Consider the following 19210-nt stretch of genomic DNA (forward strand, 5'->3'; position numbering starts at 1 on the left):
GCCGTTATATTCACTTACCTGGTCCTGAGAGCAGGGCATTGGTCGGGTGCCACTACTGTCCACACGCTGGAGCCAGGAGCCTGGGCCCAGGGCGCGGGGGGAGCGGCCAGGGCTCCGCGGGCAGCCTCGCCCAGCCCGCTTTCTCGGCCGGCTGCCCAGCTCCGCTCGCCGCCTACGCGAGGACGGACGGGCTCGGTGGGGTCTGCCTCTCCTAAAAATAAGCATGACTCGGTTCCATGTTAATTTTCCTGGCACACAGTAGGTGTTCTACGCATACCTATAAAAGGTTAATAAACGAAGACACTGGTGCCGGCGTGAAAGCCAGCTCTGAAGGCGGGAGAACGCCACGTACGTGAAGCCTCTGTCCTGAAGCTTTGACGCACTGCCTCCCCATTTCGTGGCGTGCGTGTTATCTGCGTGTATGCGTGTGTGTCAGACACACACACACGTCTATGATCTCAAATTTGAGAAGTTGAGTTATTAATCACTTCTATCAAAAACATGTTAGAGGCCCCTCCAATCCATCCTTCAAGACGTGCTTGAAAACTCCCCACACTGAAATCCAACACTGATTCTGCCAATCCTGCTACAATGTCTAGAGCCGATGGCACTAAACCTCTGCTGTCCTTATCCGACGACATCGGGCCGGCAGAAGGGCAGGAGGTGAGCGCCCAGAGCTCCCGCGTGCGCAGCAGTGGGACCTGCCGGGCTCCTCCCCGGCCCCTACCTGCGGGAGCTGGGGGGACCCACAGGGTCTGGGCCATGGCTCACACCGGCACTGCAGTGCACACAGCAGGCAGGCATGCGCCCAGGTGCCCGTGGCCCGCCGTGTGTGTGTGTGTGTGTGTGTGTGTGTGCGTGCCTGCACAGCCCAGAGGTCCACATCAGTCCCAGATTTAAATATCCTCTCCCCGTTCCCCTAAGTGCAGCCACACATGTCAGAAACACATGTCCAAATTTGGGGTTCAGAAAGGGACTGTTGTCCCCGCTGGACTGTGCTTTATTTCTCCCCCCAAAATGTATGCAACACTTAAACCTTCCCCTAAAAGACATAATGAGTAAAAAAATAAAATGGGGACAAGCAATCTATAAAAGTGGAGCTCAGGAAAGAAATTTTGGGGGGGTGGGAGGGCAAAGGCAATGGCTCGGGAATTCCTGAAGGTAAGGCTCCTCAGGACAGACTTCACAGCACCTGCCAGGTACAGGCACAGAGGCGCTGGGCTGGGCTGGACTTGGCCGCTCGGGGCTCCTTCCAGGAACCCCCTCTGCTTTGGAGCTGAGCGTCCCTTCTCCTCACTGCCTCCCCGTCAGCTGGCCCACCGGTACCCAACAGGTACTTATTAAAAAGGACCTTGGGAAGCTCCAGGTGACAAGACACCGGTGTTCTGCAAACAGAGCTCTTTCCCCTCGCTTTTAAAGAGGTTCATCAAGGCGAAGCCCGCGCCACCCTTGAGCCGACTCAGTCGCTCCCTTTCGCTCACTTTGGAGCTGTTCCCATCCTGACACTGAAAAGCGAGTAAAAACCTTAAGTCGCTCCGCCACCCAGTGGCCACAGGGAGAACTGCAATTTTCACGCGGGACAGAAGCTGTGATTGGAAACAATGAGGTCTCCAGACAAATACAATTTTTAATATACAATAGAAATGAGCACCTCCTAAAAGGCTCCACAGCAGTAATTAATTGGACTGAAAATTGCCTGTTTTCACACCATTATCCACAATGATCGTGCGGTAAAAGGGAGCGGTTTGTCTGTTTCTGGGTGCTTTGTTCTATAGAGCAACGTGTCTGGAAGCCGCCTCTGGGTTTGTCCGGCTCATCCTCCTGCCTCAAGAAAGGATGCCCTTCAGCCTGCCCAGGAAAAATACATCAAGGCCATTTTCTGAAGAGTATCTGGAGGGAATGTCACGATCTCCCAATAACACACACCGGTGTGAAGGTCAGGGTGTCAGAAGGTTTTCTCTGAAGTCAACCTCAAAATTCCTACAGCTAGAAAGACCTGAAAAAAACATGAGCAATCCCATTTGATTCAAATCATGTCGGTTCAAGTCCTAGTGTCAGCACTCACTGGCTCCGAGCCTTGTTTTTCTCATCTGTGAAGTGAGAGGGATGAGAGTTAGGCCTCACGGCTGTAGAAGTATCAGATAACATGCTTGTGAAAGTATGTTGCAAGGTATCAAGTGCGGATGAAACATGGCTCCTGGTCCTTCTCATCAAATGTTTCAAAGTGGCAGAAGTAATTCATACCAGGGCAGGTTGCTCAAAAATAGGTCCTCAAACGCAGAGCCAGGAGGAGGAAAGAATGGGGCCGCAGGGCAGACCTGGCAGGCATTCTTCACATCCTCTGCCGAGGGCGCATGCTGAGAAGGGCCCACCCACAGTACAGGAGCCACTGACCTGCACATTAAAACGTTAGGACAAGCGTAACCCCCCTTACCCATAAAATGCCAATGCAGGAGCAATGCTGGCCAGAGGCAGGGCGGCCAGCAGCAGCTCTGTGACAGAGAGCTCGCCCTGATCAGGGAAATCATATCTGTTCTGGATTTTCTGGAAGTTCTGGTTTCCAGGATTCCAGTCTATTGCTACCATAAGGACATACGTGCTTAGAGGACATATATGTGACAATCGGAGTTCTGGAGATATAGTCCCCAAAGCCCCAAGATCCATCACAATTCATTCCTGCAGTGCCCTTTTAAAACAAAGAGATTGAAAATGAAAAACCGTCATTGGGGTTTCTGAAGTCCAAGCCCTGAAGTGTAGGGCTTTCACAGTCCCCACCCTCTTCAGGGAGTCAGACGGTCACTTCTTGAAGGAGTCCTGAACCCCAGGAAGGACCCAGAACCCTCCAGAGTCTGTAGCTGGTCCCAACTGCCTCCTGGGAGAAAGATCAGAAAAGACCCCCACCTGGAGCTCTGGCACAGCTGGTGGCTGGGCGCCCTCTAGTGGACGATCAGAAAAAAAGACAGTCTGGAGAAATGTGAGATGAAACCTCCACAGGCAAGCGAGGTGAGGCTCTGCTCCCCGATTCTCTTTCCTCTGCTGTAGAAGTGCCCACACATCTGCTTCCATGTTGACTGGCAGGCAGGCGGTGGTGCCTCCTGCCATCCGGTTCAGGGAACGACCTTCAATTCATAACAAATCACAGAAACCTTGGAAATTTTTCTGAACAGCAGCTCTCTCCACCTCCAAGAATAAACAATGAAGTTGGGTTTGGGGGGAAGCCTGACTCCCTTGATGTGTTTCACACATGGTTCTCCTGGTTCAGGGAACTTTCAAGTCTGGGCACCGAACCCAGGCGCAGCCCTTTCAAATAGGAGGTCTGAAAACAGAGACAAATAGTGACTGTTCTTTTTTAAATGCATCACTTCATCTGCAGAGCATTTTGGTCTTTTTATTAGTCCCGTTAAGTATAAAATCCATCCTGCAGTGCACACCCCTTCTTATGAACTAGAGTCCAGTAATGCTTCCAGCAGATGCACTCCGTCCTATTTGTGGGCATGCACGGAGGTGGGCCTACATTTTCATGTAAGTAAAAAATATTCAAAGAAAAAATTAAGCATTATGCAAGCATTATTAATATTTATCTATGAAGATATTTTTAGTTTTTATTTATTGATTTTAGAAAAAGAGAGAAGGAGGGGGGAGGGAGGAGAGAGAGAGAGAGAGAGAGAGATTGATTTGTTGTTCCCCTTATTTACATATTCATTGGTTGATTCTTGTATGTGCCCTGACCAGGGATCGACCCACAGCCTCGGAGTATCCGGGCAACACTCTGATCCATCCAGCCATATATTATCTCCACCTCTTTGTTAAGGAAACTAAGCACAGCCTTTAACCAGCTGTGAGGGGATTCACGCCCACAGGTTGGAAAAGCCCAGGACCTCTTCATTATAAATACTGTAGATGCTGGCAAGGATAACCCACTTCTGAAGTACCCTAAACCAGAAGATGCTGATTGAATGAAAAAGTGTAAAGACAAATAGAATTTCAGATCAAAGGGGTCAAATTTAAGGAAATGCTTAAGAGGAAGAAGATGTATGTGCACCGCAGCATTATTTAAAATAGCCAAGAAATGGAAGCAACCCAGCCGTCCAGCAACAGACGACCAGGTAAAGAAGATGTGGCACATGGACACAGCAGAATACTCTGCAGCCGCAAAAAAAAGAAGGAAATCTTGCCACTGGTGACGATCTGGATGGACCTCGAGGGTGTTGTGTTGAGTGAAATCAGTCAGTCAGAGAAAGACAAATACCATATGATTCACTTATATGTGGAATCTAAAACACAAAACAAAGGAATAAAACAGAAACAGACTCAGAGGACAACTGACGGGGCTGAGAAAGCTGAAGGGGAATCAGAGGTTGAAATGTCTAGTTACAAAGTAAGTCGGGATACACTGTGCAGCAGGGAGCGCAGTCAGTATATCACCCCGTACAGGGTCAGAGGGCTGCTAATATAACACTGTATATCAACTAGCCTTTAAAAGGAAAGGGTGTAGTAGAGACAGGCAGCAGGTTTTCATATAAAGATGCCTTTATAAAGGAAACGTGGCCCAACCCAAACTACACAGACACACGTGGAACCACAAGGACCCGATGAAACCGCGCAGGCACAGCGGAGCGCTCCCGGAGGCGCAGCATCCAAGCCCACCCACCACGAAGCACAGCTTTCAACGCAGCGCTGCGAACGCAGGGAGATGCTCCTGCAAACAGACGCTGGCTTTTCTTTGCCGCACTTACTAAAACATTATAAATAATGTAAAAAAATAACTTAATATGATTAATTAATCTTAAACTTCACCTTTCCTAAAGTGAAATGGCTCCGGTCTCAGGGCCTGGCGCTCGGTCTGGAAGGAACTTAGTTAGCATTTATAAACTGTCAGTGCAAATGCCTTCTCGAGAGACACAGATGATTATTTTCGTTCAAGAAGCCAATTCAGCGTTTATAAAAGGTAACTAAATCCGTCAGCAGGCCCATCCATATCGTTTTTGCATTAATAAGACTCTGCTTCATAATTTAATTCTGAAGTATACAATTCAAGTGTGTTTAGATTAATAATAATTATGCACATAATAATATATAAGTTTATTGCAAGAGAATTAAAATAAGGAGACTTCATTCTCCAAATTTCAAGAGCAATGGAAATTACGAAGTTTCATTCAATCTACTTGTTTCTTCCTTCCTTGGTGCATCCCCAGGCCCAGTGGCCCGGGAAGCAGAGACTGGCTACTCTGTGTCTCCAGCTAGCACAGTGTGTGGCACATGGCAGGTGCTCACGGAATGTGTCTTCAGTTGACCCATGCTAACAACTTCCAGCGTGCACTTTTGATCGCTAGGAAAGTTTCTAAATGTCACCAAGGACAAATGTACCTGCCATTCTTTAGAAGAACTCCACGCTCGTTGCAACGGGGCTTCTTACTCAAGGTTCAAACTGCTTGATCCACTCAGGGGCTAGAAGAGCTTTCAGAACCAACCTGCTCAGTTCCCTTCCAGGAAGGGGCTCACAGATTTCCCCCCCCCCAGGCGTTCCCACTGCAAACCGGGGCTCCTCTGTGTGCCCCTGGGCTGGGCCCTCAGGGGGAGCCGGCATCATCGAGGCAAAGAACGACCAACCTCCTCTGTCCACACGGCTCACCAGCTGTCAGAATTTCAGAGCGGGGCTGTCCAAACATAACCCGCAGCACGAGGGACCGCGCTGGATGCCACACGAAGGGTCAAAGACGGGGCGAGCTTCCTCTGAGAGCACGAGTGGAGATTATCTTTCTCTAGGGGGCCGCAGTATCCCTGTTTATGTTTGTTTGGACAAAGATGTTGAATCAGAAGCACATGTTTCTAGAAGCAACAAGCTGACCGCCCAAAGCCCTGGTTCCTTAATTAATTGGATCGGCCCTGAGGCATGTTAGTTTCAGATGTGGGGGATTCTGCTCCAGGGGAGGGAAGATCTCCAATTGAAATGTTGAATTTGTGGCGAAACAAGCTGTGCCACGGGGGCTGGGCTGCAAAGGCTGGGCCCGTGAAGGCTCTATGCGGGCTGCAGAAGTCCAAAGCTTTCTGAATCCCAACCAGATGGCCATCGGCCACACTAGATCCGGAAGCATTTTCTCCCCAGAAAACCCCTTCACCTTGGATTGTCAAGGTGATTCAGGCCCAGCTTCTGGTCTATCAATGACATAAAAAAGTCAGGTAGAGCTAATTAATAGCGCTAAGTAGCACTTAAATTACCTTTCTTTCGAGCATTCTCAATTACCTGAGAAGCAGCAATTGACAATCATTTGGTATATGAGATATGAATGAAGTTTTAATTCATTAAAGCCGTCCCCCGGAGCCCGGGCCAGACCACACGGTGAGAGCCTAGTTTAAGTTACTGAACCATCTGTACCAGAGCTAATAGAACTGACTTTCTTTAGGAATCCCCTTCCACATAGTCTGACTTTGTATATTTTTACTACATACCTCGTAGTATTTCTGTCTTCAAGGGGAAAACACCCACATTCTGCAGAAGTGTGGAGCCCACTTCTGTTCAGCGTTCTCCTGGGCGGGCCCCTTTCTTCCCAGGGACTGAGTTCACCCCCAGGGAAAATGAGAGCCTTGTTCCCCAGGTTCATGGCTCCCCCTTATTGCAGCAGCCACCGCATGTGAGAATCAAACCCGCCACTTTTCTGGGAGACCCTCAACTGTCAAAAATCTTTAATTTTGGGTGAATCCGTTTCTCCAGCAAGAAAAATATACCCGTTTTCATCTCTGTGATTCTGGGCCTGGTGGCCACGTTTGGGGAGTGTGAGGGAGGCAGAGGCTGGGGTCTCAGCATAATCAAAATGTTAATGACTCCAGAACTGCCTCCCATTTTCAGGGCAGCACCTCCCACTGCCCACCAGCGGGCCTGAGCCCAGAGCTCGCCACCGCTAGCTCCCTGCCTCACAGCCTCACTCTCACCGGGCCATTCCTTTCCTACGGCTGCTAGCTGAGTCTTCTTCTGCATGTTTTTCATCTGCTCCTGATACAGTTGTTTCCACATTTTTGCTTTTATAGAAAGTATTGCAGTGAACATCCCTGCCTATTTACTTGTTTTGTGCTTGCTTACTTGAGGGTCTCTAGATGGGACATCTAGAATGGAGCCGCTGCTTCGCATGCGGGCAGCTGGGGCGGGTGCTGCCAAATTGCTCTCAAGCGATTTCACATCCCATCAGCCACGTTCCGCTGTGCACGCCACCACATCCCGGGAAACATCAGCCGTTCCCAGACTTACGCGTCTTCGCCAATCTGACAGATGTGAAAGGGCGCCTCGTCGTTTCAGTGCGCGCATTCCTGACCACTTTTCAGATCTCCCTTCCTGTGAATTGTCCGTTCACACCCTTTGCCCGGTTTTCTATTGGGTTGTTTTCTTTTTCTGAGTTGAGGGAGTCTGTCAGGTAATTTCGATATTAACCCTTTGTCAGTTATGCAGGAGGTTTGTCGAGATTCCTTCCTGGCTTGCAGCTTGTCATTTAACTTTTTTTTTAAATTAACTTTTTAATGGTCTTTTCTCCCACAGAAAATTCTAGCTTCCCAAGACCATAAACACATTGTCCTGTGTTTTCTTCCATACGTTTTAAAGTGCTCCTTTGTATTTAGGTCTCTGATAGTTCTGGTATTTACTTTAGTGTGTGGTATCAAGAAAAAATCCCGTCATATGAATCAATCCATTTCCCAAGAAGTGTTTCTTGAATAGTTTATTCTTGCTGACTGAAGTTGGGGTGTGTGTGTGTGTGTGTGTTTGGGTGCATTTTTTATTTTTTTACTTCTAACATCTATAACATTTTCTTTTTAAGGCTCATTTTCAGTATGAGAAGATGGCTAATGGCTTTTACTCCATAGGAATGTGAAAATGTTTGGGGAATTTAAAATCAGCCAGTGCGGAGAAAGAGAGCAAAGCAATATTTAAAGAAAAAAGTCTGTATGCGTGGAAAGAGCAAAACAATCTTTATGCGTGGAAAGGGCAAAACAGTTTAGCTCCTGAAAAATCCACCAAGAAGAAGAGATTTGAAATATTATTTCCAGTTTTCAAACTACTACAGAAGAGAAAACATGCGAATCTGGATAGTTATCCAAGTTTGAAACTAAGTTCCTGTCCCTGCTAATTTCTAAAGTCCAGATTATGTTAGTCAATGAAATAAAGATGTATTTGGTACGTCTCCTTTCTGCCTTATCTTGCCCCTCCCGAGCCAGGTGGCGTCTTTTCACATGGTGGGCGAGGGCATTCAGTTTCTAGTCAGCCGGCGCCCGCCTTGCCGGGGGACGCGGGCATCAGCTGTAGGGCGCGTGGCTCTCCCCAAGTCACTCGCAGGTGAAGGTGGGTGGATCGTGCAAGTCACAGGGAAACCGTCACCATCGTTCTGGAGGCCTGATCTCCAACACAGGTTAAAATGGCGGTGCCCTGCCTTCCTTTCTGCAAGCTCGGGGGCAGAACCTGTTTCCTTGCTCACCTGGATTGCTGGTATTTCTCAGCGCCTGAAAATGTATTGAGGTGAAATTCGTATTAACAATTAACCATTTTAACCCATACCAGTCAGTGGCATCTAGTGCATTCGGTGTCGTGCAACCACAGCCTCTCTCCAGTTTCACAAATGTTGTATCACCCAGAGCAGCCCATACCCTTTAAGTAATCGCTCCCCATTTGTGCCTCCCCAAGCCCCTGACAACCACTAATCTGCTTGTTTCTGTAGATCTGCCCATTCTGTATATTTAATATAAAAAGAACCATACAAATGGTGACTGTTGGTGTCTGGCTTCTTTCACTGACTGTAATGCTGCTGAGGTTCGTCCCTCTCGTAGCATGGAACAGTACTTCATTCCTTTTCATGGCTGAATAATATTCCAGTGCATGTGTACACCACAGTTTGTTTATCCATTCATCCCTTGATAGTCATTCGGGTTGTTTCCACCTTATGAGTAATGCTGCTGTGCTCGACTGAAATTTAATGTCGCTTTTGAGGATAAATGAATTAGAATATGAGAATCACAACAGTGCCTGGAATTTAGAGAGTAAGACTCATATGTTTAATTTACTATTATTATTATCTTCATTACATATTTCCATATGTACATGGGTCTGCTGTTAGTCTCTATAATTTGTTTCATTTATCTACCTCTCTGTTTCTCTGAAAATATAACATTGTTTTAATGACTGCAGTTTTTCTAGTAAGCTTTACAATCTGAAAGAACAAAACATACCCTCCAGTTGGTCTTAGTCTTCAAACCGATTTGAAAAGTCTTGGCCTTTCTTTCACTCTTCCATGTGAAGTTTTGAAACAGCTTCCCAAGTTCCACCAAAAAAATACATATAATGGAATGTTGATTAGAAATGCATTGAGTTCATAGATAAGTTTGAATATCATTAGTCTTTAACGACTCTTACCATTTATGAACATTGTAGATGTTTCCATTTGAGAAAATTTAAACTTTGTTTCAGTAGGATTTTTAATTTTCTCCATAAATGTCTTGTTTTGAGAAACTTCTTATGCACATTTGTAGTGATTTAAAGTGGTATTTTAAAGTTTACCAATTTCTTTGTTCCCACTGATGCTTATATTTTATTCCTTCTTTCTGAGTTCAACATCTTTTTTCCTGAGGGTCATCCTTTTGTGATATTTTAAGAAAGGCTCTGATTAAAGACAACTGGACGACAGTTGATTTTCTCTTAACAATTTGTAGATACCCCATAGTCTCTGCAGTGCTATCATTGAGAATTCTGTCAGTCTAATGGTTGATCCTTTGTCAGTAATCTGTTTTCTTCTGGTTTTTTTTCTGTTGTTTCGCTTTGTGTTTGCACGGCTATAGTTTTAATCAATGTATGTTAGGTTTAGATTTATTTTTATTTATCCTGCTCTGAGCTCACTTTGTTTCCTGCATTTATGAAGTCATATGTCATAAACTCTGAAACACACCAGTCATTTCTCTCTTCTCTCCTCCTAGGACTTGGTTAGAAGTATATTGGATGTTCTCACTCTGTTCTCTATATTGCTTAACTTCTCTTTTATATTTTCCATCTCTTCTATCTCTGCCATATCCCAGAAAATGTATTGAGTCAGTTCTGTTTTCCAGTTCACTAATTCTTACTTTGGCTATGTCTAATTTACTGTTGTGGCTGTCCATTGATTTTATTTAATGACATTTTTCATTTCTAGGAGATCGATTTGATTCTTATACAAATTTTCCTCTTCTTTTATATATATATATCTTACTGTTAATTCTTCTTTTTAAACTGTATCTGTTTAATATATATTTTATTGGGTATTTATTTTCCTAATTTCTTAGCAATCTAATCCTGGCAGGGACCTAACCTTTTTCTGACTTGGTAAATTAGCCCATGCAAATTAACCCACATGGTTAACCACTGCAGTCCTTTGTCCAATTTCAGATGACAGGCGTGGCCCGAAGGGGAGCTTTCTGAGAGAGCGTGACTGTCTTAGTCCATTTAGGGAGCTATAAGAAAAATACCGTTACTAGATGGCCTATAAGCAACAAACACTTATTTATCACAGTTCTGGAGTCTGGGCAGTCCAAGACCAACGTGCTGGCAGTTTTAGTGTCTGGTGAGAGCCCACTTCTTCACAGAAAAGACGGCGCCTTCTTGCTGTGTCCTCACATGGTGGAAGGGGAAAGGGATATTTAATGTGAAAGGAATCATACAAAATGTGACCTTTGGGGTCTTCTTTATAAGGGCACTAATCTCATTCATGAGGGCCCCCTCCCTATAACCGAATCATCTCCCAAAAGCTGTTTCTTAATACCATCAACTTGGGGGTTGCAACTGCACTATGTGAATTGCGGGGGTGGGGGGGGAGCATAAACATTCAGTCCATTGCAGTGATATTATGGAGTCTAGGGTGACCTGGCATGAGCTAGGACTGCCTCACACAGATGGGTCCTCAAACACTCAAGGGCACTGCTGAGGGTGTGCCTCTCAGAAAGAAGAGCAGGATTCCATTTGCATAGCAATAGCCAGACCCCAGACTTGGCCATTTCTCATCACAGGTCATACAGGGCTCTTTTGGCAGGTAACTCTCTCAGTTACCTGCATTCTCTGCATGCGGACCATCCTCACATGCAAAGACTAGCAACAAGATCTCACATTTCCTCATGCTTTTCTGTTAAAGTTTTTGTGGTTTTAAAAAAAGGCCAACTCATTAATTATTTAAAATATGTATTTAATGTCTATGGGGACATTGTGAAAAAGAGGGAATAAAAACTTCAAGTAACATATCTCACACTTCACAATAACAATTATAAAACTCAATATCTTATCAATATCTGTAAGATCCATAGGAATCACAAAAAGGCAGATCTGGCCCAAAGGTCTTATTTTCAAATGAAGAAACTTAGGCTGAGGGATAAAGAAATTTTTTTTCAAGGTCTTTTGATTTTTAAATTTATAGCACCACACAAATTCACTCTTAATTTTAGTAAAAAAGATAAAGGGGATAACTCAATATTCTTGTGTAAGTAAAAGTTACCAGATTAGTAGGTTGTAATAACTGGGAAAAGTATTACAAAATGGGAAAATTTATTTTATATAAGTAATAGGTTGGCATACTTACTATTAGAAAATAGGTGGAAAATATGGAATTCTCCAAATACCACTCTGCCTTAGTTTGTTCCTACAACACTCACTCAGATCAGTGCACCGCATCTAAGAGAGACCTGGATCAACTGCTACGTTTAGGGGAAAGTCATTGAGATTATGGGATGATTTGAAGTTATATCTAAACAAGGATGATTTAGGTAGAAAAGATGAGACCTTGGACTTACATGCTTTACTGCATGAATGGTAGAACATGAGGCCAGCCTTCAGTTCTGTTGTGCAGCACCTGTGCATACAGGCTCCCATATCCAGAAAGAGTCATTCTTATTCTGATGGCCCAAGGATTTGAGACTGAGCTGAATGGATGGAAGCCACAGGAAAAGATTTATGTTGAATATAACCACCTTCCAACCATGGACTATTATAATTCTATGAATTTAAATGCAACTAAATCAAAGGCCCCTAAGTGAATTATTTTCCCTCCAAAATGAGTGATATATTAAAATTCATCCACTTATAAAAATAAGCATTATTGGTGCTTCTAAAAGAGCTGCATTATAATTCAACATTAATCGATTGAGTCATTAATTTTATACAGAATGAGCAATATAGTCTTACTCACCAGTCTGAGTCATGGGTAATAAGTCTTTATGGCCCTTATAAAAGAGCGTTTTCAATAGTATCCATTCACCATCTGGATTGTAATAACAGTCATGCAAGATTTCCACTCTGTTTATTTGGGGTCAACTCAAAGAAGCATTTCCTAGGTTTATAAACTTTAACCATAGGAATCTTTTACATGGGCAAACAATTGCTCCCTGCAATGTATTTGCGGTCAGTAATTTCAGGTATATTAAAATGTCGCATAGACCTTACAACTATTCCGGAATCTCTCAGGAGTATGACTCCATTATCTTGGTTTAAAACACAAAACAAATCTATTACTTGCATAACCCAGTTACTGATATTCAAATGACTGCATAGTCCAGGAAATCTTTCTTGAAAATTTAAGAACTCTGTTAATCTGCTAATTCAAACCCCACCCCGCCCTTTTATTTTTACTATTTTTGAAAGTGTGAATCACCCTGAATTGAATGAAGTGGGGAAGATTTGACCGGAAGTGTGAAAGTAGGTTAAGAGCCTCTAACGGCACTCCAGAGGGAAGAGCAATGTGCCCTGTTCAAGAGCAGCTTCTTAATTTAACCACCCGTAAGTGCAGCTGGACTGATCTGCAGCAGCAGCCTCCGGTGAAGCTAAAAGATTACAGCTTCCATTCAAAGTGCAACCTCCGAGCACTCGCTCATCTGTGACGTTATTACTCTATGATATGATGCACTGGATTTCCTCCTGGGGAACCCCTAGCTGGTTGTGAGTTCTCTGGTGGTTTGATTGTGGGAGAATGCCACACATTTGGTTCTTCTGTCCTGGCTGTGCACTAGAAATAGAGGCTAGTTTTATGTCTTACCGCCAAAGTTTTTATTTCCTAATTTTTACACCTCAAAAGCCATGTTCCCTAGTAAACTAAATCCTTTGAAAGTGTCCCCTATTATTTCAGTGGCTGCTATCAACCTAGAGGATCATGTTGGCTTATTTCATTACTATTCTAATTACATTTACCCTAGAGGTCAATTCTTAAAACCTTTAATCTACCAAACATTTACTTAATATTTACAGGCCGATAGAAATCATGACCACATTCTTTTTCTGTATTTTTTCTCGTTTCCATAAATCTTTACGATGCACTATCACATGACATTTCAGTCTCCTATATGTCAACATCAATGACTTTGAACATTTTATCAAAATAATTGCCAGCATACTATAAAATGGAGCATTAGCATGGTCTGAAGAGGGAAGAAAATTCTGCCCCTCATGGTTTCTCCTATAGTTTATGATTCTTCTAAAATTTGGGAAGCAACTTGAATAAACTGATCATTTGAGGTTATGCAGATCTACAGTCTCCTACCTGAAACTCTTGGGACCAGATGTTTCAGAACATGGCCCGTGCACGTTTTAGAACAGCGATAGGCTTCAGATGCCACATAGCTTCTACAGCTCCCGCGAGCCTACAGCAGCGCCCCATGATCAAATGTATTAATTTTGCTACAGTCAAACTCATTTACACCGAAATAAATAAAGACCACAATTAGCCTCATGTCAGTTAAGTTCAGAATTTTGCTGTCAGGTGTCTTTAGCTTCAAACTTATGAAAAGCCTTCGGTTTTCAGAGCTATTTGAAGGGACTGTGCGTCTGTGCTATGTAAAAACAATACAGCCTTTCTGAAGGTTTTTTCAGTTCAGGGACCCACGATGTTGAGCATTTGAATGGTACAGCCTTGCCACTGAAGAGCTCTCAAGCATGAATTCAAGAACAAGCCTAAATTCTTACCGAGAGAAACGTGCTCCCTCTGCTGCAGAGACTTTCCCTTTCCTTTCAGAGCCAAAGTGCACAGAGACCCCTCATCGGTAGCAGTGGGCAGCCTGCCAGTGATTCTCAACCAAAGGGCCTGTCCCTGTGGACGATAATTCTGACATGAGTAATGTCCTTCCCTTTAAGGATTTTTGGTTTCCTCTCCAATAAAGAGGAAACCAGTGACTGCAATTCTACATTTTAACTGGCATTTATAGCTGTAGTTCTTCAAGAGTTTGATTATTTTAAGCCTAGAACATTAATTTTTAGTCCTGGCTTTACGTTAGAAACACATGTGGAATGTTGTTAAAAATACAGATACAGGCAGCAGCAGATCCACACACTTAGAGGCCCTGAACACCCAAAAGATGACAGTGTCCTCCTCATACACAGTGCAGGACAAAAGCAATACTGTATCATGAAACACAGGTAAGGAGATCCATCCACTGACCTCCCAGTGGAGGAAGGGGGAGGCAGGACAAGAAGACAGAGACAGAAAGACAAATTGGGTAGGAGCCTCCCATCCTGCCACGAAGTCCACGAAAGGTTCTGCAAGGCTTCTTACTTCAAGCCAAAGTCAGCAGTCAGAGGAGCTCGTCTCCCAGGCGTGGGCCTGCCCTAGGGTCCCCGTCATTCACGGCCAGTGTCTGACAGGCACCAGGAGGCACGGCCTCAGTGCAAACCCCGCTGCGATCACAGGGTCCCCTCGGGAGCACCCTTCCCTGCTTAGCATCTTACCAAGTCCTCCATAACTATTTTTTTCTTTTGGCACTGAATTTATTGTGGTGACATTGGTTAATACAATCATATAGGTTTCAGGCATACAATTCTGTGATATATTGTGTGTTCACCACCCCAAGTCAAGTCTCCTTCCCTCAACAGTTACCTCCCCTTTACCCTTTCCTACCTCCCTCACCCCCATTTCCCTCTGGGCATCACCACACTGTGTCTGTGAGTTTTGTTTTGTTTTGTTTGTTTTTTGCTTAATCCCTTCACCTTTTTACCCAGCTCCCCAACCTCCCTGCCCTCCTCATTCAGAGAAAGACAAACACATGATTTCACTTATATGTGAAACCTAGTGAACAAAATAAAAACAAATGAACAAAACAGCAGCAGACTCGTAGATACAGAGAGCAGACTGACAGCTGTGGGAGGCCTCCCTCATTAATCTCACTTCTCACTGTACAGGACTGGAAGAGGAAAGGGGACAGACATAAATGATAAAAGCAAATGTTACTTGAGTATTCAACACAAACCCACAAAGTTTTCACACCTGCAAACAATGTACCAAATGTTTTATTTCTCTCAGTACTTCATATGCAAAAAACTGATTCTCAAAGCATTTTAAAAGCACAAAAGACATTATTACACTTTACCTATAAATTATTTCTGTCCCAGGGGATTAACCAAATTAAAATGTTACCAATATTTGAAAATCTGTTTTTAAGCCAATTTGAGATGAGGAGTTTATAGGTTTCTATAAATTTTTCTTAGTTCAGTGTTTTGTACATGCCACCAGTACAATAAAGTTTCTTAAATATTTAGGGCATTGTCAATAGCTGTGATTCGTATGAAAAATAGATATCTCAGATTCCTGATTAAGTCAAAATACCAGCACACTTGCTATGAAACTGTTTGTGATGCACCTTTTAATAAACTGCAATTAACCGCTGATGATTCTGTTTAACCCTAGAAGTTTTATATGTGATACTTTTCTTCACAGAAAAAAAAAATGATGTTGAAAAAGCGAAGACCACCATACCATATCAGAGATCAAACACTTAGGGAATCAGTTATTACACCCTCCTTCTTAAAGTATGCAGTAAATAATAACTAGAAAAAATTTTAACGTTTTAAGGCCAGTCTTTAAAAACATGAATAAAGGTAGTAGAAACATTACTGCACGTCAACAAAAACAGAACGAACCAAGCGTGTCCACATCTCCATCTCATCATTAATTCAGTGATTTGAAATAAATGCCATGTTAAAAACCAGAGCAAATTTAAAGATTCATCTGAGGAAATTAAGTACTTTTGAGAATTTTTAAAAAGCTCTACTAGGCAGCATAAGATGCAGAAAAGAAAAAAACAATCCTGCAATGGACTGATCCTCACAGGCCTGCTCCCTCAAAGCACACACAGACCAATTATTTTCCAGGGTTGTTTATATGCCTTATTTTACTTATGCATAAAGCAACTAGAGACTTTTCATTCTCTCTAATAAGTATTTAAAATACATTTCTAGGTGTGCATTATAATGAAGTGTTAATTTATAATGCCCTTAAATATCTTTTAAATTATAAAAAACAAATTTCTGGAGATATAAAAATATGAAATTTTTCATACTTCTAAGTCTTGAAAACTTAAAGTGCAATATTTTCATGGATCAGCAAATTATAGTTGTGCTATCTGACTTCATCTTAAAAGAGCATGCAAGTAATTTCCTAAATTTTGTAAATGGTACATTACAGAGGCAGAGTGTTGATGTCTGAAGTTTTGATTTTTCCATATGTCTGTATATTATCGTGCAAGGAGGAGAAATAAGCACCAAAGTAAAACACTTTTATTAGGAGAACAATGTTTTCATGAAAAACAGGAAACATCATTTCTCCCTTCAGTGGTTTCTCTTCAGTCAATTACCTAGTTTACCAAAATCATTAGTTCGGTTACTGAACAAGGTATCCAGTATTTGTCCCAACCTCTCAAAGAGCATTACTCATTCTAGGCTCCTTTCTTACTCTTGAGTAAGGACTTGAATTAAAAACAAACCTATTACCCTTTGTTTCACAATTTTAACATTAATGGAAATTTCACTCAGAGTGTGAGGCGGTATTTCTTTAAGGGTCTTACCCATTTGGTGGCACTGTAGAGTGGACTATTAACATAAACATGGTTACAAAATCAGAGTCAAAACTAAAAGGGAACACATAAAAACCCAGTAAGCAGGTATTCTAGAAAAAAATTCTACAACTAAAGGACTGCTTAAAAAATTCTCTTTGGTAAGATAAGGAGAGTGGTTCATAGACAAGACTGATGACTGGTTTTCTCCCAGGAGCAGCCCCCGGAGATCCGCGATTACAATGGCATTTGGGGCCTGAGAAGTTTCAGTGATGACTGCTTCATCAACTTTCGCTGGTATCTCATTGACTGGGCATCCTCAATGGCATGACATGCTCTCTGCAAAATAAGATATTTATTATAAATGGTAAAGAAAAGTACAGGCTAATCTGGTGGTGGAGAAAGGTACAAAAGCAAGAATTGGAGCTTTCCAATGAGGTCCAAGAGCCATGGACTAGGAAAACACAGTCCATACGTCTAATGCTAAAATAAGGCTCTTCGGACCTACTCAGCCCACAGTACATTATTTTAAGCTCATATAGCCATCCAAATATAACTGGAAGATCTTTCGGGAGAAATAATGAGTACTGTTAATTATAACAGATTTTCACAATATCTTTCAGCTAAAAAACTGAGGGACATTCTTTGAAATAAATAGTTTACCTCTGCTGTGGTGGCATCTTGCAGGTAAATTTTCCGGAGACAGGCTTGATTAGCACTGTCTTTTTTGTGGAACAGACCCTGCTCCTATTTCAAAAGAAAGGATGACAGAAAAGAAATTATTCTGGGGAAGAAAAAGAACTCATAACCTTTAATTGGATGCTTAAATGTCAGCTCTATTTTATAACCATACAAAATACACATAATCAAGTAGAATAAAAAGTAAATCATTTTGGTACAAGACAGTGGTTCCATATATGAGTTGTTAGAATTTATGAAATTGGGTGAAATACCTCTATCTGTATAAAATAATGGTTTTTTGCAGGCTATGATATTTATCATCACATCTGACAAATCAAAAAACCTTTCCTTCATTTCCTTGGCTGATAGATAAAATTCTTATATAATGTAAAATACATTGAGTCAGTTCTCACCACTGATGTGAAAGAAAAGTGGTAACTGAAGAAGCTGTAATATACATGCACAGTGACACAGTCTCTCCTAGCTTGAAAACTATGTTCATTTACTAACGCACTCTTTACACCTTGACACTCTACAGTGCGGGAAAGCTGAAATACAAAATGTTATAGTTTCATGGTGGTTCTTTAACTTCTATGAAAGGAAACACAAATTGAAAAATAATAGTACTGCCCTGCTAGTATGGCTCAGCGGTTGAGCATCAACCTATGATCCAGGCTATCGGGGTTCGATTCCCGGTCAGGGCACAGGCCCAGGTTACGGGCTCGATCCCCAGTAGGGGGAGTGCAGGAGGCAGCCGATCAATGACTCTCTCATCACTGATGTTTCTGTCTCCCTCTCCCTTCCTCTCTCTGAAATCAATAAAGACATATTTAAAAAATAATAGTACTTGCATCTCTATTAAATTTTATGATAAATGTTTTTTAGATAGTTTCAGTAATACAGATAACATCATTATTGTTCAGGAAAAATATATGAAGACATTACCATCTTTAGAATGACACTTTTTAGTTTCTTTTAAAGAGGTGAAAATAAATTTATAATATAACATAATAAAAAATTATATATATATTGCAAAGTAAAGTGAGTCTGAGAACTAAGCAAAAAATGGGCTATCATTTTTACTAATTACTTGCTATGTAATTGAAGTTCTTTCTTAGAAAATGATGGGAGGAAAGACTTGAGAGTATTTTTACACACTTCAATTGTTTTAGCATTCTACAAATGTCAAATATTATAGAACATGAGTATTTTAGACACAATATTTATAACAATATCCTAAATGCCTAAAAAAGGGAATCTTTCCAGAAGTATCTAACTAAGATTAAAGCAAAACAGGTATCCTATAATATTAAAAAGACCTTTTATTTACTAATGCTTTATTCTCCCAAAAAGGAAGTATCAGCATCTTAATTCTTTCAGTGGACAGACTTGATATTTCATTCAACACAATCAAGGACTGTCAGAAAATAAAGTGCAGTGTACAAATAAATCGATTACATCTTTTCTTACATTTCAGCAAATAATAACAATCCTTCAAATATTTTGTGTAGTTAACTGTTAAAAAAATCGGTTTCCACTTATTTAACAAATTCTTGGCTCTAAAAATGTGATTCAAGTTTTCTTACCTTAACTGAAATGTTTAGCTGGTTTCCACTGACACTAGGAGGAAATACAAAATCTTCAAATGGATGCTGCCAGTCAATGGACATAAGGCCGAGGATTTCAACTTCCTTTATATACAACACTCGCCTATTTTGCAAAAGGA

The 19210-nt window shown here is 42.1% G+C and overlaps 1 protein-coding gene across 2 annotated transcripts in view; it reads right to left on the minus strand.

Moving 5' to 3' along the window:
• Window positions 1–15244: 15244 nt before the first annotated feature.
• VPS13C (vacuolar protein sorting 13 homolog C) overlaps window positions 15245–19210 on the minus strand; it is a 165423-nt gene continuing 161457 nt past the window's right edge. For both annotated transcript variants that reach the window (XM_081137882.1, XM_081137883.1), the window contains 3 exons: window positions 19071–19194; window positions 17467–17550; window positions 15245–17142 (listed from right to left, as the gene is read on the minus strand). In XM_081137882.1, coding sequence (XP_080994008.1) covers window positions 17041–17142; window positions 17467–17550; window positions 19071–19194 — 310 coding nt within the window. In that variant the 3' untranslated portion in view covers window positions 15245–17040. The remainder of the gene's footprint in view (window positions 17143–17466; window positions 17551–19070; window positions 19195–19210) is intronic.

The sequence above is a fragment of the Miniopterus schreibersii genome (assembly GCF_964146895.1).
Source record: "Miniopterus schreibersii genome assembly, chromosome: 1".
In the NCBI taxonomy this organism is placed as follows: domain Eukaryota; kingdom Metazoa; phylum Chordata; class Mammalia; order Chiroptera; family Miniopteridae; genus Miniopterus; species Miniopterus schreibersii.